Raw genomic sequence first — 24195 nt, forward strand, 5'->3', positions numbered from 1 at the left:
AATCAAAAAAAAGACTTAGAAAAATATTTTTGTAGAAAATTTTTCCAAAATATTTGTAAAGAAATTTTCAAAATAAAAATTCCTGTTAGGTTGGCCAGTCGCTCTAAAAAATTTTTTTTAACTATGGTCGACTGACAACTGACCGACTGGTCAAAAATTAAAAAAAATTTAGACCAGCCAACGGACCAAAAACAGAATTCTTTTAGACCGACTGACCGATGGACCGACCAAAAACACAAATTCTAAAAAAATGTTTTTGGAAAAAAACAACAAAAATTTAGAAACATTTTTAACAAAAAATTTATAAAAGTATTTTATAAACAAATTGTTCTCAAAATTAAAAAAAAAATGTTTCAATAAATTTTTTTAGAATTTTTGATGAAGTATTTATGGCCTGCGGGATGATTTTTAATTACTATTGGAACCGGCCCGCAAGCCGCATCCGCCCGCTGGTGTTTTGCACGGACCAACACTACATTCCCCACAATGCAACGGTAAAGGAAGTAACTGCAGCGCAGCAAGAGGGCTTTGGTTTCATTGTTTACCAGCATCAGAGCGGAGGTTACTCCGCTCATCATAACTGGCTAGAAGGAAGGTGGACGCTGAGAGCAGGGGGAGTCAGAGTTCATGTTCAGAGAGGTCAAAGGTAAACCTGCGTGTCTTCTGCTGAGTTTAACCGTTTTATCCCCGACACAACGTCCCAGCTGCGCATCCAGCTCGGACGCATTAGTGTGTGTGAAGAATATCTCTCTCTGACGTCACACAGGAGCTGTTTGCCTGATGAACATCACTCCATCCTGAGGGTCTCCTCAGCTCAGATCCTGACCCCTGAATGAACCCTGACCCCGGACATTGATGAACCTGTATGAAATATCAGATTCAGCCTCAGACAAGTGAGCGTCACACAGCAGTAACATATTTTCAGTTTTAAATTTAGTTAAATGTTTACGTTTGTTTCTACAAGACGTGATGTCTCTTTGAAGGAAGCATTGTTTTGTCTGTGTGCCACAGATTTTTGTATTTTATTTATATTTATTTCAGTTGAATGGACTCAGGGAAAATTGCAGATAAGAGCCATGAGGAAGAATACAACTGATCTGATTTACATCTATATCTTTTATTTTACTTTGTGAAAGCAGTGATTGGTAGGATCGTAGAGCAGCATATTAATGCATTTTCAGTTTCTACTGCATGCAATTTCATTTATGCGTTTATCTTGATATTAATGTTTCCCCTTGAAGTTACTGACAGTGTTAAAATAAATTGTATTTTGTGTTAAAATAAACACTCTGCCCTCCCACCCCCATCATTAACAATACTGTTACTGAGAGAACGTGCACCGCTGTGGATCTAGACAGTTGTGTTACAACAGAGTCTAACATCACATCTGTGTGTGATTCTTACAGGTTTGCACGGGCCTGTGTGTTTCTGTTTGGTTCCCTCCTCCCAAAGCTTCACCAGCCTTCAGTCCTGGCTCCTCCCACTCCACCTGTCCCATCCCCGGCTCCTGATTGGTGCAGCGTGTTGTCAGTGGCGTGCTCCAACCCCAGATCCTCAATCAGCCCTCAAATCGTCTTCAGCTGTTCAGATGGGGGGGGGGGAGCAATTTCCTCACAGACAGTCTGCCTCGTTTTCTCCTGCGAGATGCCAAGTTTTAACCAAATTTGTGACCACATTGTGGAAGAGTGGGCCGAGTTAGTCAGCCGTCGATTGCAGGCAGGCACTGGATTATGTTAGCATTCGAAGTAGGGGGGCTGCTCACCACTATTTTTGTACAAGTGTAATTAGATTACTTTGTGGCTTTTGTTTTCACTTTACAGACAAATTCAGCGGTCCTCTTTTGGTTCTATTCCTTTGTTTGAGCAGCTTCCTTTGGCCCTTTTGTTAATTCTGAAAACCTTTACCCCGTCCAGGGATTTAAAATAATCTCTGGTTTATTAAATATTTTTATGTTAACCCTTTAACATCGGTTTCTTCTTGTTACAACTCTTCTTAACCAGCTGGGTCGTAATAGCGATCCATCCTGGAAGTGGTGGATCATGTAGAGCAGTGGTCCCCAAACTAACCCTAACCCCTGAACAGTACCAGAACCCCCCCCGTTTCACTTAGTTAGGTTTGTTAACTTGTTTGTGGTTTTCACAGGGAAGTTGATGAGACAGAGCTGCAGACAGAGTCTACCAGTCTCCTGGACCCGACAGAAGGGTCGCTCAGTCCAACAGGAAGTTAATGTCCAAGGCCTTTTTGTCTGTGATGATCCCAGTGAGGGTTCTTATGTATTATATCACATGTTCTTACCAAAAACTTGATCTACCTACAAACTTAAAGACATCCGAACGTTCTTCGCCTGGCGGCAGCAACTGCTACCTTTCCATTAAATTAAATTGATGTCCATGACAGCAGTAAAATGTCAGCTGTTTCTGGTCTGGGGGTCCATAACCCTTTCTTTCTATACTTCCAACACCGCGGAGGGGACACGGCCCCCCCCGGGCCTCGTTACTGCGAGACACAGTTTTGATCCAGAACCTGCAGCGCTGGGTTGGGACATGAATGCGACACCGAGGGCTCATCGTTACGGGCTAACCCACCACGCTACCGATTCCTTCACACTCAGACCTTTTCTCCGGGCGTATTTATCTTCGTCATTCAGGAAACGGCCTGAAAAATGAAAGGACAGGTGGGATTTGAACCCATAACTGCAGAACTGAAATCCACCTCTCATCTCTCTGAGCTAAACCTTCAGCTGATGTGATTTGGTTGGAACTTGTATTCATGTGGTTCACAGGTGGAGGAACTGATCAAAATGTTTCTGCAACTGGGTTTAGAACCAATTCCCACTACAATCAGAATGTCGTGTCATCTCACTCTACTTCATACCTACTAACACTTTAACTAGGCTATGCGCATGTTTTTGGACCCACCAGACACGTGGAGAACATGCAAACTCCTCACAGAGAGGCCCTCAGTGGGGTTTGAACCCCAGACCTCCTGGCTGTGAGGCGACAGCGTTACCGCTGCGCCACCGTGCTGCCCTGATGAGAGGAGGAGGACTTGAAGAAGAACGATTCACGCTTCCTACACCTTTTCACCCTTTGCTTTGTCGGCACTCGCCACACTCGAGAATCATCTCTGTCTCCGGTCCGACGCACCGCAAGAGACGAGCGGCAGGAGAGGCAGGAGCGGCCTTTACGCACGGAGGCTCCGGGGAGCATTCCGCCTCCGCCTCGGGCCCAGCCTCTCCTGAGAAGGCCAGCATCAGAAAATTGTCGGATAGAGACACACTATCCCCTTTTCGAGCTTGTGCTCGAGTCAATACGCAGGACGGAAACACATCGGAAGACGTCTGAGTCTGCTCCGTCAGTGCGCACTGAGGGATGTCCCACACCTCCAGCGCGGGAGTAACTCTACCACCGGCTACATCATTACCCATTAAGAATGAGATACCTTTAATAGGCAGCACAGCACAGGACAGATAGCGAGTGGGAAGAATCCTATTACTGGTTCTGACTGCACGTGGAGACGGTGCACAGGACGCGGAACATAACCCACCTCAATACCGCGTAAAACAGACGGGAAACAAACGGGTTAAACCACAAGTTGGGTTTTTATTTGGTCGATATGCACGAAGCACATCAAGTCAAGACACCGCTGCAAATCCAAGAAAAGCTTCTCCTGTTGTTCTTGGAATATTTTACAATTACAGTATGTGTGTCTTTCTGGAGCAGAAAAAATTGTAATCCTATTCGTCCAATGAGGTCACAGTGTGACCGTTACAGTTTGTGCTGGTTGTACTTACATGTAGTTGTGTTAGGAGCACAAAAAGTCCTTACACAACTACATGTAAGTACAGGAACATTGGTTCAAGACACAATAAAATTTATGGAACAGGAAGCGTCACGCTCGATTCCCTGGAAGAACGCTCTTCAAACAAAAACAACACACTGAACACGATCATGCATCGGCACCAGAGTTTAGTGGGGTTGTTACGTAAATCCATCCACTCAGTTTTCAATAACTAAAATTAATAAATAAAAACAAGAATGTGATGTAGAATGAAAAACAGGAAGCATGACACCAGGATGGAGGTGGACAGACAGAGGTCGGTTCTACATATTAACCTTAACTTTTCATTTTATGTAACCCTAAACCTAATCCTAACCCTGATCCCAACCCTAATCTTAAACCTAACCCTAGCTGTATCCCTAACCATAATCCTAACCTAAACCCTAATGCTAACCTCAAGCCCGAACCCCAATCCTAACTCTAACTCTAATCCTACCCTGAACCCAAAATTTAACCCCAACCTGACCCTAACACCAAACCTAAACTTAATCACAAACCTAACCCAACCCTAACCAAATCCTAACTGTAATCCTAACCTCAACCCTAACCAAACCCTAAACCAAATCATAACCATAACCATAAATCTTACCCTAGCCCTAAACCTCATCAACCATGACCCTAACTCTATCCCTATCCCCAATGCTAACCCCTAATCCTAACGATAACCCTTATCCTAACTCTAACTCTAACCCAAACCCCTAATCCTAACCATAAACCTAACCCTACTGTAACCCCAACCCAAAATGTGACCTTAATCCTACTCTTACCCTACCCCTAATTATCTATTTATAGCTGTCCCTCAGCTTCTCTGGGAACTGATGTTTTCCGAGAATTCCTTCCAAGAATAGGAAATGTTGAGGTCTTTATGTCATGTCACGCCCCAGCCTTCTGTTGTAGTTAATTAAGCATGTATTTATAGAATATTAACACAGAGACAATGATTTACATGGAGCATTTAATCTTTAGAGCATGGCGTAAAAAACTGACTGAAACATCAAAGAACAACAACACAGACGACTGATAAACTCTTATGGCGATGTCACTGTCATTTTGACCTAATTATTACGTAAGATGCCTTAATAAATTGTAGAACAATTATTTTCATATAATTTTAATTCCCCAAAAACATTGTCATTATTCTCCTAATGACTTATTCTTTTAAAAACATGATTTATTCTCATATCATTATTTGTTTCAAAATCCATTATTATTATTATTATTATTATTATTATTATTATTATTATTACTATTGGTATTATTACTATTATTACGATTGAATTCAGACGCCTCGCTGCTGTATGACAGACACTAAAGACCAACTCGTTTTAATGCAGACGCCTGTATGACAGACATTAGTGACCAGCTGGCCCTCCTCAGCGGCGCCCCCAGCTGCCGGGTGGTGGCACTGATTGTTCCTCATACACCACAGCTGAAGGGGGCGTTCCCAGCCTCCATCGGAGCTCCGGTCACCTCAGCCCCGGACTCATTCCGGAGGGGGACCTGTGCCGGGACGGGTGGTGCGGGTCAGGTCGGCGGATGCAAACCGGGATGAACCTCTTCCTGCCCCAGATGCCCCTCCTCTGAAAGACGTTATTTAGGCTCGTGCCTGTCGGGGCAGATGTGCGTGCGGTCCGGGTCTGAGTAACGGTTGAGGTTCCGTCTTTGTTCGGCCGCCCTTCACCTCCGTTATGGACCCCCCAGACAAGGAGCACCGGTCGGACGACGAGACCGAATACGAGGACGAGGAGGTGGACCCCAGGATCCAGGTGGGTGTCCTGAACGCCCGCAGCGGGCGGCTTTTTATGGGGTTTTTTTTCCCTCCAGCCAGCGCGGCCGTTAACGTTAGCTAACAGGGAACAGAGTCCTAGCATGACGCTGCTAGCACGTTAGCACCGATGTTTTAAATGAAAACAAGCTAACAGTTAACGCGATGCATGTTTATGACGCGGGTTATAATCCACACGTCTGTGACGGTTTGCTCGTGACGCGTCACAGACGACGCGTGTGTGTGTGTGTGTGTGTGTGTGTGTGTGTGTGTGTGTGTGTGTGTGTGTGTGTGTGTGTGCGTGCCTCCTTCACCTCCGTTGTTCCTCGTTTTCAGGGGGAGCTGGAGAAACTCAACCAATCCACGGACGACATCAACAGATGCGAGACGGAGCTGGAGGTCAGTGTGTGTGTGTGTGTGTGTGTGTGTGTGTGTGTGTGTGTGTGTGTGTGTGTGTGTGTGGGGGGGGGGGGGGGCTGCAGAGAGGACTCATCTGTTGCTCTCAAACTGTCCAGATGCAGCAGCTTGACCTTTGCCCCCGCCTGCAAGTACAGCGGTTTCTTATCGGGGCGTTTTGCTTCGTCAGCAGCTTTAAACCCACGTGATCAGCCTGGTTCTGGTTCTGGTTCAGACTCTGACATGTTGGGCTACAATAAACCACTTCAGAGTCTCTACATGACGTCTACGTGAAGATGAGTCCAGGGGGGTGCGGACCAGATGTGGGTCGTGCAGGTTGTTAGCTTACATAACTGATCCTTAAACACCAGTAAAACTGTGTCATGTGACTTCGATGTCTCGCCTTTATGTCGGTTAGCAGGGTGTGACTCTATAAAGGTCAAAGTTCACAGTATGACGAGCTGGAATGATTTGATCATTGTCTTCAGCAGCGGAGAGGCTTTATATTCTTCTCCTTTGGCCTCCTGGCTTGATTGTTTGCGACTGATTTGTCACACCTGATCCAAGCCCCGCCCCTCTGCAAAGATTTGTGGGAAGCTTTTCAGAAGTTTTGTTACCGGGTAAAAAACACTCTTCTGTGACTCCGCCTTCATTTCACATGTTCAGATGAGAACTGAAACTGAAGGTCAGGGTTTTTATGATTTGTAACTCAGATTGATATCCGTAATAATCAGCAGAGGATGGTCATGGGTTCGAGTCAGTTGTCCATCTCGGGTCAGCAGGAGCGTTTGGCTCCTCCCCCTCTGACCTTAAATCCATAGTTAAATTTATTTTGTGTTTCTGATGAAGCGGAGCGACTCGGCTCCCGTCCACATGAAAACTTTTTACGGTTAATTAAAGATTTAAAACTCCTGCTTTTCATTTTATGTGTCTGAGATTTGTTTGCAGGGTTCACAGGGTTTGACACGCACACACACAATGCTAGCTGCGTAGCTTCATGACCTTTGCCATGTTTATTGACGTGTTTGAGCCCCCCCCACCGCCGTCACAGTTTAACACTCCATTCAAGAACAGTGTAAACAACAACAGCTGTGATGTAACGGCGCCGCGATGTAACCCGGAGAAACGTGACATCACGGCATCGGCGCGTCGTTTGCTTTATATGAGCGCCAATCAAAGAGGTGGCTCTGGTTGTGGTACTGAGTCCGCCATTAGGACGGTAAGCCCCTCTCCTGCCCCCCCAATGGAGAAGTGTCTGAGGTTCAGAGAGTTTATCCTCTTAGAAAACATGAAGCCTAAAAATAGTTTTTCTTCCCCTGAAAGGTTTTTCCTGTGAACCCTGGATTGAGTCCATTGCGTCCGTAACACCCATCCCTACCAGCGGCGGGGCGGGGGGGGGCATCAGAAAGATTACTTCCCTCCTCCCCTGGGAATTTATTTTATAACTTGTTTTCAGACGGGAATTAGCCATGATTCAATTTGTGAGTTAAAATTCAGAGTCAGCAAAGCTAAAAAAAAAGACCGAGACAAAACAGGTTTGAGTCGGTCAGACTTGATCCGTCTGGCTCTCAGGGAAACTAACGCTAACGGGTAGACTGGTTGGTTTAACTTTTTTGTTTTCCTTCACGCATCCACTTCCTTGTTCTTCAGGACTCTCGGCAGAAGTTCCGATCCGTTCTGGTGGAGGCCACTGTCAAACTGGATGAACTGGTGAAGAAGATCGGCAAGGCGGTGGAGGAGTCCAAGCCGTACTGGGAGGCCCGGCGGCTGGCCAGACAGGTGAGTGGAGACGTGGTGGAATCCTCCAGAAGCACATGAGGTTCTGATCAGTCGGGTCTAAGGGCTGGAGCCGACCAGGAACCGGTGCTGCGTTTCCCCCGGCGTTGCTTCCCGTTTCCTTTTCTGTGATTTCACAGGTGCAAAGTTCAGATTTGATTTTAGTTCTGGTCACAAATCCTGGTGGGGAAGAAAAATGAATCCGTCAGCCTTCAGGGAAGTGAGAGGAGGAAGTGTTTTGGTTCCGTTACCTGTCTGCTCACATGCTGTTGGGTTTGCTTCAAATCTCCCGATGAGGAACGACGGTTCTTCTTTAATGTCAAAGTTCGAGATGACAAATAATAATAAGTCTAAACTGCTTGTTCGTCGACGGTTTTCAACGTAACACGATTCGTTTTCGGGCCTAAACCTGATGCAACGTTGATGGTTTTGCCACACACTGATCCGTACATACGTGTTGCTGTTGGAAACGCGGATGTGAGATGTGTTTGCCGTTGCTAAGCGACGCCACTAGCAGCCGGTGATGCTCGACAGCACGTCACTGAATTGTCTCCTCCTCGCGGCTGCAGCTGATTGGTCGATTGGTTACTTGGCAACGGATGGATCAGAGTAGAAATCATTTGTGTGCGTTCAGGTTGGAGCCATCCAGGCCCCCCCCCCATGCCTCCTGGAGCAGATTTAGCATCGAGGCTTTGTGTCAACAGAGAGATAAACGTCACGCTTCGGCCGGCGTCTCCCCCATCAGATCGCTCGTCTCCCCCATCAGAACACTCGTCTCCCCCATCAGAATACTCGTCTCCCCCATCAGGCCTTCCCATCAATCTGATCTTCACCGTTCCAATGAAAGGAATTCAGCCCAAACGTGACGGTGCAACCCTTTAACCCCCTTCGATGCAGTAAACACCCCCCTCCCCCACAAACTGGACTGTTTTTCAGTGGAAGATGCTGACGTCGACATAAAGAGTCTGTTGTTCAGCTGCTCCCGACTGTCGGATTGGAACAAACAGCCTTGATGTGGTTTGCTTTAATGTTTTAACCGGTTTAGATCAGAGACACTGAGTCTGTGTTTGGAGTTCTGCTCTGAGATGAAGTCAGGCTTTTCATTTCATCGTGTTCTGTTATTGCAGCTCATTTCTTCATGGATTTCTAGCCAGAAATTCCTCCATTGCTCTCAGTGTGATAAGAAACAGCATTTGTGGTTGCAGATAAGCAGTGTTCGGAGCTGGGGGGTGGAGATGAACCAGCTGGTGTGACCTTGACTCCGGAGAAGCTGCAGAGGTTGAGATAACTTTGTCTTGTTGGCGGCCGGTAATTCATCAGACGTGTGAGCCTCCCCCTCAGGGATCAGGACACGCTAACGTTAGCTTCACACGCTGCTCACTCCGTGAACCTCAATAGAAGGAAATCGTGCCGACGACCTGGAAACTGATGAGGAAGTAGGTCACGGCGAGGAACTGGGAACGGCTGTGCGTTGGTGGCTTCGGGCGCCGTCGCTTCAGAGCTGCTCGTTTTTACCGCTGCAGAATCTGATGTGGGGTTTTTAAGACGTCATGAATCAAACATCAAACTCCAGGCTGAGTTCTGACTCGCTTTGACTCCTGTGTGTAGAGGATCTGCTGTAAAACTGAAGCGTGGATTCTGTCGCTGTAGGTCACTCTGTTTGTGTTCGGATGAAGCATGAACATCTCTCCTCCTCCTCCTCGTCTGCAGAAACAAACCACAGTGTTAGCTGTTAGCACCAGGAGCTGAGCTATGCTAACTGAATGTAAATGGAGGATAAAAATGGCGACCACTGAACAGATCAGATGAAATGTTTTGAACTTTTTTGTCTGGGAGCTCGTGATCCTCAGATGTTAGACGTGAGGCTGTCTTCAGCAACCCTTGAGGTGACCTGAGTTTGAACAGATGCCAAAGGGAGGAGGGAGGAGGAGAAAGACGGGTGGGGGCGGGCAAGGAGACGTTCAAAACATGACATGCTAGATTTGGAGAGATTTCATGCTGGTGAACAGAAACTCAGGACAGGATGTGAGGAAAGGAGTGAGGAAGACCGGAGGTGGGTGTCAGGAGTCCCCCATCCTCACCCAGACGGGGAGACAGATGGGGTTCTGAGACGGTAGGGTGGGAGTCACATCAAGAAGAGTCACGCCAGTGTCCCCAAACATCTAAGAGAGATAACACACTAGCAAACCGGTAACATGCTAGGAGCGGTCATCATCTCAGTTCAAACAGGCCGCGAGAAATTTGATTCTCCTCCAGACCTTCACCTCCTCCTGCTCACACGAAGTGAAACAAAGCATTTTCAAGTTTTTTCTTTCCCATAAAATGTTTTCTGCGTTTGAGGCTCTTAAATAATTCAGTTTGGTTTGTGCAGTTCTCCGTGGAGAAGGATTGCCCCTCTGAAACATTCATCGCCTGCATACTTCAGATTAAAATGTGAAATTGCCGAGCAAATGAGAAAAATGAGGAGGATGGAAGGAGAGATAGAGCGGGGAAGGAAGAGGAAAAGATAAACCAGGAAACAGACGTAAAACGAGCTGACAGGAAGACGTGAACGAGGCCAACAGGATAAATTAAGCGGGATATGAAAAGTGACAGATGGATGAATGGATGGAGGGAGATGTGATGAAGGGAGAGATGGTAGAGAAGAGGAGATGGATGGAAAGAGACAGGGTGAAGAAACACGAATGGAAGGGGAGGAAGAACAAAGAGGGCAGAGAGAGAGAGAAGACGGAGGACGAGTTGAGTAAAAACAGGAGATTAGAAATAGAAGTCTACGCTTTGCCGTCACGTTTGACCGAAGCTGATGGAGCGTTCTCATCCTCTCTGCTGACGGATCATTATCTGGGTCGGGTTTGGGTGAAGGGAGAGAACGCCACAAATTAGTCTCCTAAAAACTATGACAAGAATCTGACAAACGGCCTGGTGTTACGTATTTCTGGGCCGAGGAAAAGTGAACCGTGTTTAATGTTTGCGCTGACAGAATGAGGTTGGAGGAGGAGGGGATGGATGGAGGGAACACGTGTCGGATTAGTTCCTCGTGGGAATTATGACAAGAGAGGAGGAGGAGGAGGACAAGACTAAACGGTGCAGGATGAGGGATGAAGAGATCACTGTAGGATTCTTTGAGTTTCATCCCTTCCTCCGTGTGAAGCAACATCCAACTCCGATTTCCCCATAGTACATTTGTTTCCATGACGATATTAGCATTAGTCTTATGTTAGCATTAATCCTCTAATATACAGGTGGAGCTGTTCTCTGAGGAGTTGAAGAATGAAGCAGTTTGATTAGTTGGTGACGCGACATGAGAGATTATGGAAGCTAATCCCTGACATTTTAGCATTAGCATCACCGCTAGCTGAAGGGACATCACTGCTGCACGGCGGGGAAGTCTTCCTTCAAACGCTGCGGCTGCTGTGACCCGCGGGCCGAGGATGTGACCACGTGGCGATGCCGCCGGTCTGGAGAGGAACAGGAAGGTGGAACACGGTTCTTCTGTTTACACAGAACACGTGACGCCACAAGGGCCAGGGTTGTTTGCATCCCGCTGCGTCGGCATGTTGATGAGCACGGGTAACAAAGTTACAGTGATCATGTGACATCAGCGGGCTGGGAGAGAGCTGCTGGATCCGAGGAGGAAACAACTGACGCTTCTAGAAAGACAGCAGGAAACCGTTTCCCTACCAGATACTTTTTTTAAACAGGAAATGAGGCCAGAGGACGAGTGTGACCTGATTGGAGCACAGGAGCGTTTTCGGGTCAGGGGGTACAGGGTGTCACTCTCGGGTGGCGGGTTCTATTTTCCAGCTCTGATCCGATCCCGGCAACGCGTTCTCTCACATCTCAGTCGGTCAGAGCGATGATGTCACCGGCGCCCTGAACAAAAGGCAGTTCAGGACGTTAGTTGCTGCTTCTGTTTGATCCGATCGGTTCACGCTGACGTGATACGGCGATGTCTTCACAGCGGGGGAAGGGGGGGGGATGATTGGAGGTGAGATCCCTGACTCTCTCCGTCTTCAGGCCCAGCTGGAGGCCCAGAGGGCCACTCTGGACTTCCACAGGGCCACAGAGGTCCTGCGGGCGGCTAAGGAGACCATCTCCCTGGCCGAGCAGAGGCTCCTGGAGGAGGACAACCGGCAGTTCGACTCGGCCTGGCAGGAGATGCTGAACCACGCCACCCAGCGGGTGAGGAACCCGTTCATGTTTGTAAAAATACAACGGAAAGGTCAGAGACTTCATGGTTCACCGACCGTGTCTTCTGATTGGCTGTCACAGGTGATGGAGGCGGAGCAAGCCAAGGCACGAAGCGAGCTGGCGCACAAGGAGACGGCGACCAAGTATACGGCAGTGACCGGAGGCATGAAGCAGCTTGAGAAGAAACTCAAACGCACCATCAACAAGTCCAAGTAAGAGTCTCAGCGAATCACGGGTTCACTAAACCAACGAAGAAGAAGACAGACCCGTCTGTGATGTCAGCAGGTTTGGGTTCTGATCATGTGATCAGGTCTGGGTCGCTTTAAGAAGCTGCTGCTGCTCTGAATCCTGAAAGTGGATTCTCACGCTTGATTGTTCCGTTTGTTTCAAACAGTCAGCTGTTAAAGAGGAAGTCTGGCTAAATCTGGTGCTGCTGGAGGTGGGGGGGGGGTGAGGTCTGGGGGGGTTTGGACCAGCTGCCACAGTTGGAGGATTCTAGATGTAAAACCAGATGTGGGGAACTGAAAACCACTCAGATCTTTCATCACTGACCTCTCTGGGCTGCAGGACATCATAACCTGCTTAAGTCTGTCATGGTTGCCATGGTGATGCTGATACTGATGTTTTTCTGGGTTACCATGCATTATTTCACTCTAATTTTTTCCTCCCCCCCCCCGCCTTCTTCAGGCCTTACTTTGAGATGAAGGCAAAGTACTACCTGCAGCTGGAGGTAGGTGACGTCTGCTGCTCTGATATTTTCTTATTGGCAACAGCTGATTGTCACAGTGACGACATGTTGGCATTGATGACCTTCATCATCATCATCATCATCATCTCTATCTGATGCCCCCCCCAAGAACCTCAAGAAGAACGTGGATGAGCGGCAGGCAAAGCTTTCTCAGGCCAAAGCTGAGTACAAGACAGCGCTCAGGAACCTGGAGATGATCTCAGACGAGATCCACGAGCGGCGCCGGAACTCCACCATCGGCCCCCGGGGGCGGGGCGTGGGCGCGGAGGGGGACGGCGCTTCAGGAGATGACATCACCAGGTTCAAGCTGGAGTCCGACGGGATCTCCAGTGAGTAGACAGATTACATGGGATTAACATTTAAGTTTCAGGGGGAGGAGTCTGATGATTGGGGGGGGTGAAGTGTGGCCTCTGCACCGCCTTGGCTGGGATTTAGGAATAGGCTGCTGTTACCGCGGTAACAGAAGCATATGGGTCCAATCCCAAAGCGGTCGCTATGAAGTTAATCCATAGAAAAAAGAATCTAAGACAGCGATGGTGCGTTCAGGGACTTTGATTCATGTCAGGGAAGATGTAGCGCCTCCTCTGGGTCTGATGTGGCTGTTTTTTTTCTCTACTCTTCCTCCTCCTCCTCTTCCTCCAGTGGCTTCGGTGTGTTTCGACGATGCCTGCGGGGGAAGCTGCACCATGTCGGAGGAGGACTCAGAGACTCGCTCCACCTGCAGCTTGGGTTCGTCTCCCAGCAGCCCCCAGGAGCTCCTGTCGCCCTGCCCCTTCGCCAGCTCCTCCTCCTCCTCTGCCTCTCCGTCCCCCACCCCCTCCTCGCCGCCATCCTCCCCGTCCCCCCCATCGAGGCCCTGCAGCCTGGACCTCCCCAGCACTGTATCGCTGTCGGACTTCATCCTCATCTCGCCGGTCCTGGGGCCTCGCAGCGAGTGCAGCGGGGCGTCGTCACCCGAGTGCGACCTGGAGAGAGGTGCGTGACCCCGAGCGTCCAGAGCAAAGGTCAACAGGTCAAACACTTCAACAGCGATTGGTCAGACATCAGGTGTTTAAAGCAAAAAGAGCCCAGAGGCAGCGCCACAAAGTTCACCTTCAAACCGACACCAAAGTCAAATTAAAATAATTAGAATAATAATTCAGGAGGAAGTGAAACCGAAGGTCAAACATCCCCCAGAAAAACAGCTGACGACCCCCCCCCCCACAAACACTAGGAGGAGTCAGAGACGTGAGGTGAATCCAGAATCTACTGACTCACAGCTGCTACCCATAATTCAATGCAACGCACACCTCCATTTATGAAACCTGTGTGCTACATGAGCTAATGTTAGCAAAAACATGACCCACTAACCAATCACAGACCTCCGTGCCACAGGTGACCGGGCAGAGGGGTCAGAGGGCGTCCTGGACAACGTTCCGGCCTCCAACAACAACAACCACCACCTCACCTCCAATTCCGGCACCAAGAGGAGCTTCAGCCTGGAGGCCCGCTTGAGCTTCCTGAACCTGCGCCGCCCCCGAGCCGACAACGCCAAGAACACGGACGGCCGTTCTCAGAAGGCGGGGCAGACGGTGGTCGTGGTCCAATGAAAGCACAGGATTCATGCTGAGACCTTAAACTGAACTGAGCCGTTTCTCAGCTTCCTGCCACGCCCACACGCCAGAGACTGAGGGTTGGTCGATGTGTTCTGTGTCCCGCCGCCGCGGCCACGCCCCTTAAGACGCTGTCGTGGTGAAAACGTGTTAGTTGTGGTGATGGAAGGAAATGATTTGTGTGCTCTGTGGGTATTTTTTTTCCTATTGTTCCTGAACACAACATGCGATCAAAAAACGACTCAATCGGTCCTTAAACTTGATCACATGACAGACACGCTGTAACGTAGCATAGCTGACGCTCCGCTGACTTTAACAGGTGTTCACGTCACACGCGTGGAAGTGTTACATCAATAACTGGACTATTAACCTCCTGCTCGCTGCTGCCGCAGCTCGTGTGTCGTTATCTGAGATTATGTCAGTGTTAAAGTTCAAACACGTTCTGCCCACCTTCAGGTCGATGGAGGAACACAGGTTTCTCCTGAACAAGACGGAGAAAACAAAAACAAAATAAAATGAGCCCAAAGAAGACCAGAGATGAAGCTGTAACCTTGAAGTTCTATCCTTTAAATAAATCCATTTACTGACTGCATTATCTCAGCGTCCTGTAGGGGGCAGCGTACCCACCCCCGTCCACACAGATACTATGATCGATATTTTAAATCATTAATGTGAGAAAAAAATCGGACTTTTTATGCAGTTTTTTTACATTGAAGAGTAATTCTAGGATTGAATTAAAATAATCATAAAATAACACGGACCAATCAAAATAATTCGTCAGGCAGGGGCGGGTCATGATGTTCCTCCACAACACTCCAATAATCCAGATTATTAAATCTACGTTAAGAGGAATTATTAGTTCTTAGGTTATATGTTATGTGTTCTGTTTAGAATCAGATTCTCCTAAACGTCACTTTGTGTTGCATCATGTTAATAAACTTGTTTTCTAAAAACCAGTTTTGTGGTTTTAAATATTGTCGGTGATAAATTAGCATTTAGCCGATGAATAGTTTCTGATTAGGTCATAAATCCTCATGAATTAAAATTAATTTGGTTTCTTCTACAGGTTGTGAAACCAAACATTACCTTCACTTTTCCTCCTGCATCCTCAGAGGTCGACGTCGCTGGTTTTGTCTGAGAAAGGGAAAAAAAAGGTTTTCCAGTTGAGTTAACAAACAATAACAGGAAGTAAAATATGAAAGTCACAAACTCACCAGAGGATGAAGAGCAGCTGATGTCATTCCAGGAGCAGCTTCTTCACTTTAAACAGTTTAGATCTTTTATTTAGGCATGAATTCATGTTCATGTTAGGCAGACAACATAAAGAATGAAGGACATAACTTTTTATTTTACATGTCATTACTATAAACTCCTGTTCACGTGTTTCAGTCAGGCGATGAGTGGCACAATGATGTTCTATCAAAATAAGAGCCCTGTTCCCCACCAAAATAAGGGCCACCACAGACATCGTTCTCTGTATTTAAATGTTGAACAGATCAGCTGATCCAACATTTAGTGCAAACATTACATCAACATTCATTCAGTGGGTTGCATCGCTGTGGCGGTGCAGAACCCCCCCCCCCCCCCAAAACCAAATAATGAGCAACATTGTGGGTATTTGGCAGAAGTGCTTGGCAACACAAAGAAATATACTCATGTGGATCTAATCTGCCCCGCCCTGCCCCCGCCCCGCCGAAGACAGGTGGTGGTTCTGAACACTCAGTTTGACGATGAAACAAAGGTAAAAATGAAACCGAGGGTGTGGTCTACGTTTCACAGGTAGACCACACCCATCTCTGACATCACTGCTGCTCTGCTCCTGAGAAGAGGACGACCACGGTCGTCAAGGAAACGATCCGTCCACCTGACAACAGGTCGGATTAGCTGACCTGTTCAGCAAACAGAACCAAATTTCTTCTGCTTCCTGTTCTACTGCAGCTAGCATCGTGATGCTACATGTCTTATTTTCATATGATGGGACGTTTATGCATCTGCAGACTCCGCCCTGCTTGTAGCTGATTGGTGCACAGGGTAACTAACAAAAAGGGGAAATAATACTTTAAATATGCCCCACCGACATTTTTTACCATTAGTCTGAGAATGTTGTTTGTGCAACAGACATCTGGACCTGCACAAATGAACACGCCCACACGTCCGTCCCACTTTCAGCAGATATTGTGTAAATAATTAAAATGAGCTAATGCTAATGCTAATAGTGCTCAGAACAAAACAAACCAATGGTGGTGGTGGAAACAGCAGAGGGTCCTGGAACCAGTCTGAGGTCCAGCAACTTAATGGTCATCAGGTTTAGATCAGCGGTGGTCTCAGGACCCCGACCAGAGCCGAGGTCAGAGGTCACTGAGGAGAACTGGTTTAAAACATGCGAAGGAACAAGAGAATAAAAGAAAACTAAAACGATGAGCGGTGCTCGGAACACAGATGAGTCCACTGGTGAGTCCTAACGGACGTGACCTGCTTTAGATCCGTCCTGTTGGTGGGGGCGGGGCTCAGGGAGATGGAGTTCATGACGCCAGTGCCGAGCCCAGGATGTGGACCAACCAGATTCAGCCATCAGTGAAGATGATGATGATGTAACTCAGTGTCCCTCCATCACTCGTTTATTTTTGGTGGATTTTAACGACTTCACATGCTCCCCCCCCTCCAAACCCTGACATCCGTCTTCACTGCAGCTGGGACACCTTGAGGGGGGAGGTGCTGGCCAAGTCCAAGAAGAAGGGTCCTTCCTGTTTGGGCAGGAAGGTGGTGGGGGTGATGTTGTAGATGCCCGCCGGGACATGATCCAGCTCCAAGTAGCAGAAACCACATCTGGAAATACAAACAGAGTTAGGCTCCGCCTCCAGCCCCGCCCCCTGTTCCCAGCAAGACAACAGGGGGCGGGGCTGGGAACAGATGCTGCTGCTGGCATCGGCCGCATCTGGTTTATAGGACTTTAATGTCAAAATAAATTTGATTTTTGACATTTGGATATAAAATATCGTCACCTCATAATTTGAGGACTTGGGTGAAATTCTGTCATACGTCTTGACTTTGAGTTAAACGACTAAGAAGTCACATCTCAAATCGAACCAGTCTGCCAAACAAAGCTGAATCATAAATATGAGGAAAATAACTTTCATAACAGTTTAAAATTAGTTTGAATTAGTTATGTAACCGTCCCACACGCGGTTCCAACGGATCTCATTTTTAACAACGATTCTCTTTAATGATCAAGCATCATGCTGTCCAGGAACGAGGACTCATTCACCGCTGAGGACAAAGGAGAACTCATCGTCTAAATGAGAAGGCATCGTTTAGTTTGTCTCCAGTTGACCTGCTGTATTTTCCCGCTAAACGTGTTAAACGTTCCTCCAGATGGAATCACAGGTGTTTCGTCTCTACCTGTAATCTCCGCTGCTCTTTTTCTGGAAAGCAGCCGGACCGGGATCCCCGAACGTCGATACGGTCACCATGTCGAACCCGACGCTGTACTGCCTGCAGACAGAGAGGAAGAGGATGACCTTCACCGCAGGAGGATGATGATGTCGTTGTTCTTCATCGTGGGGTAAAAACTCTAGTCAAAACTGATCTTGAGGAGTTTACTTTAACATCAGAACTTTCTGAATGTTTATCATTCCATTTTTTCATTTATTATTATTTTTTAGACACACATAACACAACTTCCTGACAGAACTTGATGAAACGTGGAAAAAGAGTTGGGCTGAATCCGGACAAAAGATTCAGGACTTTCTTGGATTTTATTTTAAAATTTCTACGTGAAAGAAACTCCTGATTATCACAAAACCAGCTGCGTTAATCAACTGAATGTGGATCCAATAAAAGTGACTGTAGGTAATGTGGAAATGAAACCACCATCAGGTGCCACCAGCCTGACCTGGACCCCCGGAGCTCGATGAGCAGCGGTCCCGGCCGCTCCAGGTTGATCTGGTAGATGGGGTTGTGTTTGTAGGAGTCCCTGTAGGTCCCACAGCCGCCGGCGCTGACGCCCTTCCACTGGCCGTTCACCTGCAGAGACGGGACACGATGAGCCAAACCTGATGACGTCACATGACGGTGGAGTGTTTACACACGCATGATGTCACACCCGTTTGGTTTGAGTGAAGGGGTTCGGGATCTTGGAGAAGGTGAATTTACATCCAGAGAATACCTGCAGAAAAAAACAACAGGTGTTGGTGTTACAGTTCTACCTCTATAACATCATCCATTAACCACAGATGTTTGTACCGAGCTCTGATTGGCTGTCGGGTGCCTCTCACTTCCTGACTCTACAGAAGTAATTCCTCACCCGTAGTGTGTAGTTGATGGTGTTCTGCTTCTCGTACTGGGACACCACCAGGGTGAAGGTGTGTGACCCAGCAGCTGTCAGCCTCATCTTGGTCAGGTAATGTGGGCTGTTGATGCGGATGCCGTCGATGTAGGGAGGGGGGTCGGCTGTGGGGGAGGGGGGGTTAAAGGGGTTTATTTAAATAACAATAAAGTCCTGAGTCTGTTTGTCACGGGTTAAAAGAGTTAAGAGTATTATATTATGAAATCTACTTCTGTTGAAAAGAAGTTGATAAGTGGATTATCAGTAGATCATCAGTGGATTATCAGTAGATCATCAGTGGATTATCAGTAGATGTTCAGTGGATGATCTGTTTTTGTAAGGCGTGGATGTGTGTGTCATGTTCGGTGTCTCAATCCTCACCTGGGTAATAAACCTTCTTCCCGTCCGTCTTGTAAACAACTAGAGTAATAAATTCTCTGTTTTGTGCAAAATCATCCTGAAACACATGAGATTAAAGTCAGCAGAAGATACAGGAAGCCTCGCTGTGTGACACGACAACCGTTCTGCTGCTGAGGTAAACACACACTACATCACTTCACGACCCCCCCACCCACCTTGTCGGTGATGTGTCTGGTGAGCAGCACCCAGACGGCAGCGCCTCCTGCTGGACACTGGACCTCCAGCCTGTACTGGGGGTTGTTGGCCAGACTGTACACGTCCTTCACGGGGCCCTGCTTCCCGTCCCAGCTGCTGCAGACGACACACAAGCAGAACACACACGTCAGAGCTTCTGTCGCCCGGCTGCTTCCACGTGAGGAGACCGACGACCCACCTGTGAATGCAGGACGACTCCCTGAACAGAGACGGGTTCCAGCTCAGGTAGATGACATCATAGTACTGACAGAGGTCCTCCCATGAGATCCAGAAAACTCCTACAGAAGGAACAGAATGTCACGGGTGCTGCTGTGAAGCGGAACTATTCCACAAAGATCTGACGGATCCTTCCAGGCCTCAGGCGTCCTGAACGCCTCAGACAAGGAAAGATGTGGGAAAACAATTGGAATACCGTTATCAAACTTCTGTGCTGTCTTGGGGTCAAAGTTGAGGTATTTGAGGAGGTCAGGGGTCCAGTTCTTCTCGTCACGCTCGCTGTAACGGCCCTTCCACCGCAGGTGACTCCACGGGTTCTTCAGCTGTAGGAAACGCATTCCCTACGAACACACACACACGTCAAAGACAGCAGATACGTGTCCACATGATGCATTTAGGAGCTGCTGGGAAATCACACATTTTGCGCTGCATTACATTTACAACGCCACTCTCACCCAATAGAGACACCCCCTCCCAGCCATAGAAGAGCTAATGGTGACAGGCTAAGGCTAGTTTAAGCATGCTAACCTTATACTCCCTGATGTCGAGGACAGCGTAGGCGTGCGTCGGCACTAAGCCCCTCCTCTCCCCTTCTTCCTCCGTCATCACGCCTGTCGCCGTGGTGACGAGGACGTCGCCTCTGTGAAACCTGGCAACAGAGAGGAGGAGACAGTCGTGAAAAGGGACAAAGAAAGTAAAACGAAAGTATAAAGAAGGACAGGAAACCCAGAGGCGGGTGGGGGTGGGGGGGGGTCGCTCACCGCTGGAAGAGCATCCGGAAGGTGTCGTCTTTGCTGAACGACTGATTGTCTGAGTGCATGGCGATGCGTTCGGGGATCCAGCCAGTGAGCGCGTGCAGATCGATATTCTGTAGGAACCAACAAACTATCTGGTGACGACGTCGTCATAAATGAGCTGTGATGACATCATTCCTAAACACGATGACACGTGCAGGAGCTGAGATGATGCTGGGTGTCTTGACTGAATCTTTATCTGTTCATCTGGTTCATGGCACCGTGTTTTACTAAATGTTATTAACATTCAGAAACGTGTAAAGACAAGAAGCAGGTCAGAAAAAAAAATTTAAGCAAACTTTACCAAAAAATAAAACTCAGTGACCAGAACTGATTTTAACAACGTTCATCTGGAAGCTCCAGACTCCGATCTGCACCAAACTGCACAAATAAAAAACAGACACCAGACCAGGAAAAGACCTCCTCCTCCTCCTGCTCTTCTTCACTCACCGAGTTGGAACCGGGGAAGTCGTAGCCTCCCATCACCTTCATGTAGGCCTTCTCTATGAGGGAGACCCACAGCTCGTTCCTGTTGCTGGAGTAGGAGCACAGCAGCTCCCCGTTGTGATCCACCGGCAGGAAGTCATCTATAATCACCTGCACAGGCCGACAGTGAACGCATCAGGACAGTGAACGCATCAGGAGAATGAACGCATCAGGACAGAGAACATATCAGCGTAACCATGGTGTACCTTCCTGGGAACGCCGTTGATGTGAAGCTTGACCATGTATTTCCCACAGGGATTATACTCTGGTTCCCCACGTCTGTTCTGAGGGTAGATGATGCTGCAGGACGCGAGAACACACGCGCACACACACACACACACACACACACACACACCAGTCGACATACATGTGAATTATTCCATAAAACATTAGCTACATCTCACTTCCTAAGCTGATTGGCTGCAGGCGCTACCTGGTGATGAGCTTCTTGTTGTAGCGCCTCTCGTAGGCGGCGCTGATGGCGAGGGACGCCACGAAGGAACAGTCAGAAACCACCGTCTGGACCCAAGGAGAGAGTATCAGGTGATGAAAACATGGAGCGTGATCTCAGACGAAGACGAACACGGAGGCCGTCTGTCTGACCTGTTTGATGCTGAAGCTAGACACGGACATGATCATGGTGGGGTTATTGCAGATGTCGTCCGGCCGGACCCAGCGGGAGAAGATGGCTTTCTGTTTGGGGGACAGAGCCAGTTTCCCCGTTTTATCCCTGGTGAGAAAGACAACCACAAAAACTATGAGTTGGAAACCATCTGCAGCTCAGACCGACCCAGAAAAGTCTTCTTCCAGAGGATGTGGCTTACGAGAAAGGGACAGGAAAGGCAAACCGTTCCCTCATGTCGACGGTCATGAAGGGCACATAGGCGATGTTGTTGATTGTAGACGTACTCCTGACAGTTAAAAAGGATGACACGAAAATATTCTTCATAGCGAAACAAAATCTTGAATCCAACATGAATTTTCTGTATTTATTCCAGTCTCAGCATCGACGTTTCTCAGCGTTTTCTCACCTGAGCACCTCAATCTCCTCCGACGTGTAGCGCTGACCTTGGGGTTCGCTGGACTGAACCGGCCGGACCGGTTGAGGATGAGGCCGGTCCCGGAGGGAGAAGTCAGTCCCAAGGGGGAAAAACTGGCGAACAGGTCCGGCAGAAGTATTCACGGCGCTGGCTTTGGTTACGGGGGGCCCTGGCCTGTCCTGAGTCTGAGCTGGAGCCGATTTAGACTTTGAAACTTGAAGACACTCCGCCCTAGTGGAACAAACGGAGGAGTATAATTCAAGATCGGAAAGAGAGGGAGAGACAGCGGCATCGACCTGTAGGAGCAGATACCTGTCTAAAGCCTGGCGAGCTACCTGCTTCAGCTTGGACTGCAGAGCGGGGTCGGATGTCTCGTTGGACTGCAGCAAACACAGGAGAAACAAAAGCGATTGAAAGCAGTGGATGTGAGGATCAGAAGACGAGAGATTGACATCAGATCTACCGTGTTGATGCACAGCTCCACAGCCTGAGTGTATAGCTCGATGGCTTCATCATCGTTTCCCTTCTCGTCTTCTTCAAAGGCCTGTGTGACCAGGAAGTAAGCCCGCTCGAGGTCCAACTGCTGCCGGGACTTCAGCGGGTCGCTCTTCTGGGCCTGATCTGGGACACACATCAGACGATGACTAGAGAACAGGTTAGGGTCTGCTCAAATGTCTGCATTAGCGTTGTTATAGCTGTGATGCTAACTGCCCTGCAGCTCAAAACACTTTCATCTGTTCCACCCAGTTTGTGTCAATGTCCATGTTTGACTAAGGTGGGGAAAACAGAAGTGGTGATGACTTTTCAGTTTGATCCAGATTAAACTCACAGGTGTGAAACCTCACCTGGAACACATCCAGGATCAAATAGCCAGACGTTGGTCTGTCAAAAAGAAGTGGTCTCAGTCCAGTTCAAAGTGAATCAGTTTCTTAAACTTCTTTTATTTTCTGCAAGGCTGTTTGTCAGTCGTTCAATGCCTTAGTGGTGCAAATATAGAACTCAATTTGCACTATCATCAAATACTTTGTTAGATTTGATTAGGTATACTTTAATGATTCCGAACTGGTTAATTCACAACCCTCATTAGCTGATCTTACGAGAATTATGGAGGGCCTGGACCCGATCCAGGTATTCATTCACTTTGTCCTGGATTCCATCCAGTTTGGACCCTGCCATTCCAGCATATATCAGGGCCTGGGCTGCCTCCTGGAACAAAAATATGTGAAGTTGTTAAAAATCCATTTAATTAACTGACAGTAAGAATTAATTATGTTTTAGACATGTTCCTGTAATTTAACAAGGGAAATTTTCTTCGAATGTGTAAAAGTACATCCAAAACAAATAAAATGACACAACACAACTTGTTTACTTCTTGAGCTTGCTTCATGGCTAATACCAACAGCTAGCCGCTGCTGACACCTAACAAGAGGCAAAGTTACCGACCTTGTAATAAAATATAGCCTCGTTATATTTGCCATTCTGGTCGAAGGTCACAGCTGCTTTGGCAAATTTGACAGCATCGAGCTCCAGCGCCGAGCAGTCCATCCTCCCCAGAAGTTGTTGACAGCTGTCCAGCGATGGGGTTAGCTAACCTCTAGCTACCGCTAGCCTCTGCTAGCTACCGCTATTCTCACAACTACGGAAACATCCGTCTTTCACGGAAAAGACAAATCGCTTCATCAACTTATACGAATCGTAATCGATATAATTTTGATTGACATCCGTGTTCCCGTGGAGAAAGCTGGCCAGCTCAAGTTTTTACATCTTCAGCCAGTCGACTGCTGACAAGCGGAAATCAAATTAAGAATGTTGTTCCCGGACACGATGATTTGCGCAACCGCAGTAGACGATGACGTCCCTGTTGCATTCAGGTGCAGTAGGAAAAAAGTGGACTAGAAATCGCTTGTCCTCTGTTTTTACTAATTACGGTTTTGTAGCTCCACTTCACAACATTCCAGATGCGCGTTGTGGTTGAACATGAGATGTCAAAGTTTGAGTAGTTTGGACTTCAGGTGTTGTCACTGTCACTGATCAGGTGTTGTCACTGTTTTTATTCCTTTATCAAAGTCATAAATTGCCAGTACCTCCATAGCACACACGTCTTCGTCAAGGCCCGGGGGCCAAAATTGGCCCCACCAGGCCTCAGTTAAGTGGATACTGGTAAATATAAAAATTCAATATAACATTTTTGATGCATGTCTTGACCCACTTTCACTATGTTTTGGGAAATCTGATATATATTTTTTGTGGAACCCAGAACAGTTAATTAGTTGAGATTATGTTCAGAATTGTTTTAATTGTGTTCTTTCAATGACAGCTCTGCTGTGTGTGTGTGTGTGTGTGTGTGTGTGTGTGTGTGTGTGTGTGTGTGTGTGTGTGTGTGTGTGTGTGTGTGTGTGTGTATGTGGACCT

The 24195-nt window shown here is 47.7% G+C and overlaps 2 protein-coding genes and 1 long non-coding RNA gene across 6 annotated transcripts; 2 read left to right on the plus strand and 1 right to left on the minus strand.

Annotated features, from left to right (window-relative positions):
* The first annotated feature begins 509 nt into the window (after positions 1–509).
* On the plus strand, positions 510–3278 carry LOC137601080 (uncharacterized). The gene is made up of 3 exons (XR_011037019.1): positions 510–646; positions 767–893; positions 1407–3278. It is a non-coding gene; the product is annotated as an uncharacterized lncRNA (long non-coding RNA).
* A 2016-nt stretch (positions 3279–5294) lies between these two features.
* sh3bp5b (SH3-domain binding protein 5b (BTK-associated)) lies at positions 5295–15264 on the plus strand. 3 transcript variants are annotated; one of them, XM_068323008.1, is made up of 9 exons: positions 5295–5606; positions 5942–6004; positions 7652–7780; positions 11795–11959; positions 12050–12180; positions 12656–12698; positions 12826–13045; positions 13359–13691; positions 14076–15264. In XM_068323008.1, the coding sequence occupies exons 1-9, from the start codon at positions 5529–5531 to the stop codon at positions 14303–14305; spliced, it is 1392 nt and encodes a 463-aa protein (XP_068179109.1). In that variant the 5' UTR covers positions 5295–5528; the 3' UTR covers positions 14306–15264. The 3 variants fall into 3 exon arrangements, with proteins under 3 accessions (XP_068179109.1, XP_068179110.1, XP_068179111.1); XM_068323009.1 differs by having other exon boundaries at positions 5303–5606; positions 14091–15264; XM_068323010.1 differs by lacking the exons at positions 5295–5606; positions 5942–6004 and having other exon boundaries at positions 7688–7780; positions 11739–11959.
* A 319-nt stretch (positions 15265–15583) lies between these two features.
* On the minus strand, positions 15584–23594 carry capn7 (calpain 7). 2 transcript variants are annotated; one of them, XM_068322962.1, is made up of 21 exons: positions 23227–23594; positions 22881–22989; positions 22247–22399; positions 22096–22163; positions 21775–22014; positions 21568–21654; positions 21347–21473; positions 21177–21262; positions 20950–21043; positions 20708–20854; positions 20225–20331; positions 19992–20112; positions 19660–19804; positions 19426–19525; positions 19208–19343; positions 19014–19089; positions 18612–18757; positions 18411–18473; positions 18201–18331; positions 17708–17800; positions 15584–17134 (listed from the first exon to the last, which is right to left on the minus strand). In XM_068322962.1, the coding sequence occupies exons 2-21, from the start codon at positions 22917–22919 to the stop codon at positions 16990–16992; spliced, it is 2304 nt and encodes a 767-aa protein (XP_068179063.1). In that variant the 5' UTR covers positions 22920–22989; positions 23227–23594; the 3' UTR covers positions 15584–16989. The 2 variants fall into 2 exon arrangements, with proteins under 2 accessions (XP_068179063.1, XP_068179062.1); XM_068322961.1 differs by having other exon boundaries at positions 22247–22404.
* Positions 23595–24195: the final 601 nt, after the last annotated feature.

This window comes from Antennarius striatus, chromosome 9 (genome assembly GCF_040054535.1).
Source record: "Antennarius striatus isolate MH-2024 chromosome 9, ASM4005453v1, whole genome shotgun sequence".
In the NCBI taxonomy this organism is placed as follows: Eukaryota; Metazoa; Chordata; class Actinopteri; order Lophiiformes; family Antennariidae; genus Antennarius; species Antennarius striatus.

Coding starts and splice junctions, on each gene's coding strand:
- sh3bp5b (XM_068323008.1), top strand. CDS start 5,529: ATGGACCCCCCAGACAAGGAGCACCGGTCGGACGACGAGACCGAATAC. Junction 6,005..7,651: donor GATGCGAGACGGAGCTGGAG/GTCAGTGTGTGT, acceptor CTTGTTCTTCAG/GACTCTCGGCAGAAGTTCCG. Junction 12,181..12,655: donor CGCACCATCAACAAGTCCAA/GTAAGAGTCTCA, acceptor CGCCTTCTTCAG/GCCTTACTTTGAGATGAAGG.
- capn7 (XM_068322961.1), bottom strand. CDS start 23,328: ATGGACTGCTCGGCGCTGGAGCTCGATGCTGTCAAATTTGCCAAAGCA. Junction 20,855..20,949: donor TCAACGGCGTTCCCAGGAAG/GTACACCATGGT, acceptor CGGCCTGTGCAG/GTGATTATAGATGACTTCCT. Junction 20,332..20,707: donor ACTTCCCCGGTTCCAACTCG/GTGAGTGAAGAA, acceptor TGGTTCCTACAG/AATATCGATCTGCACGCGCT.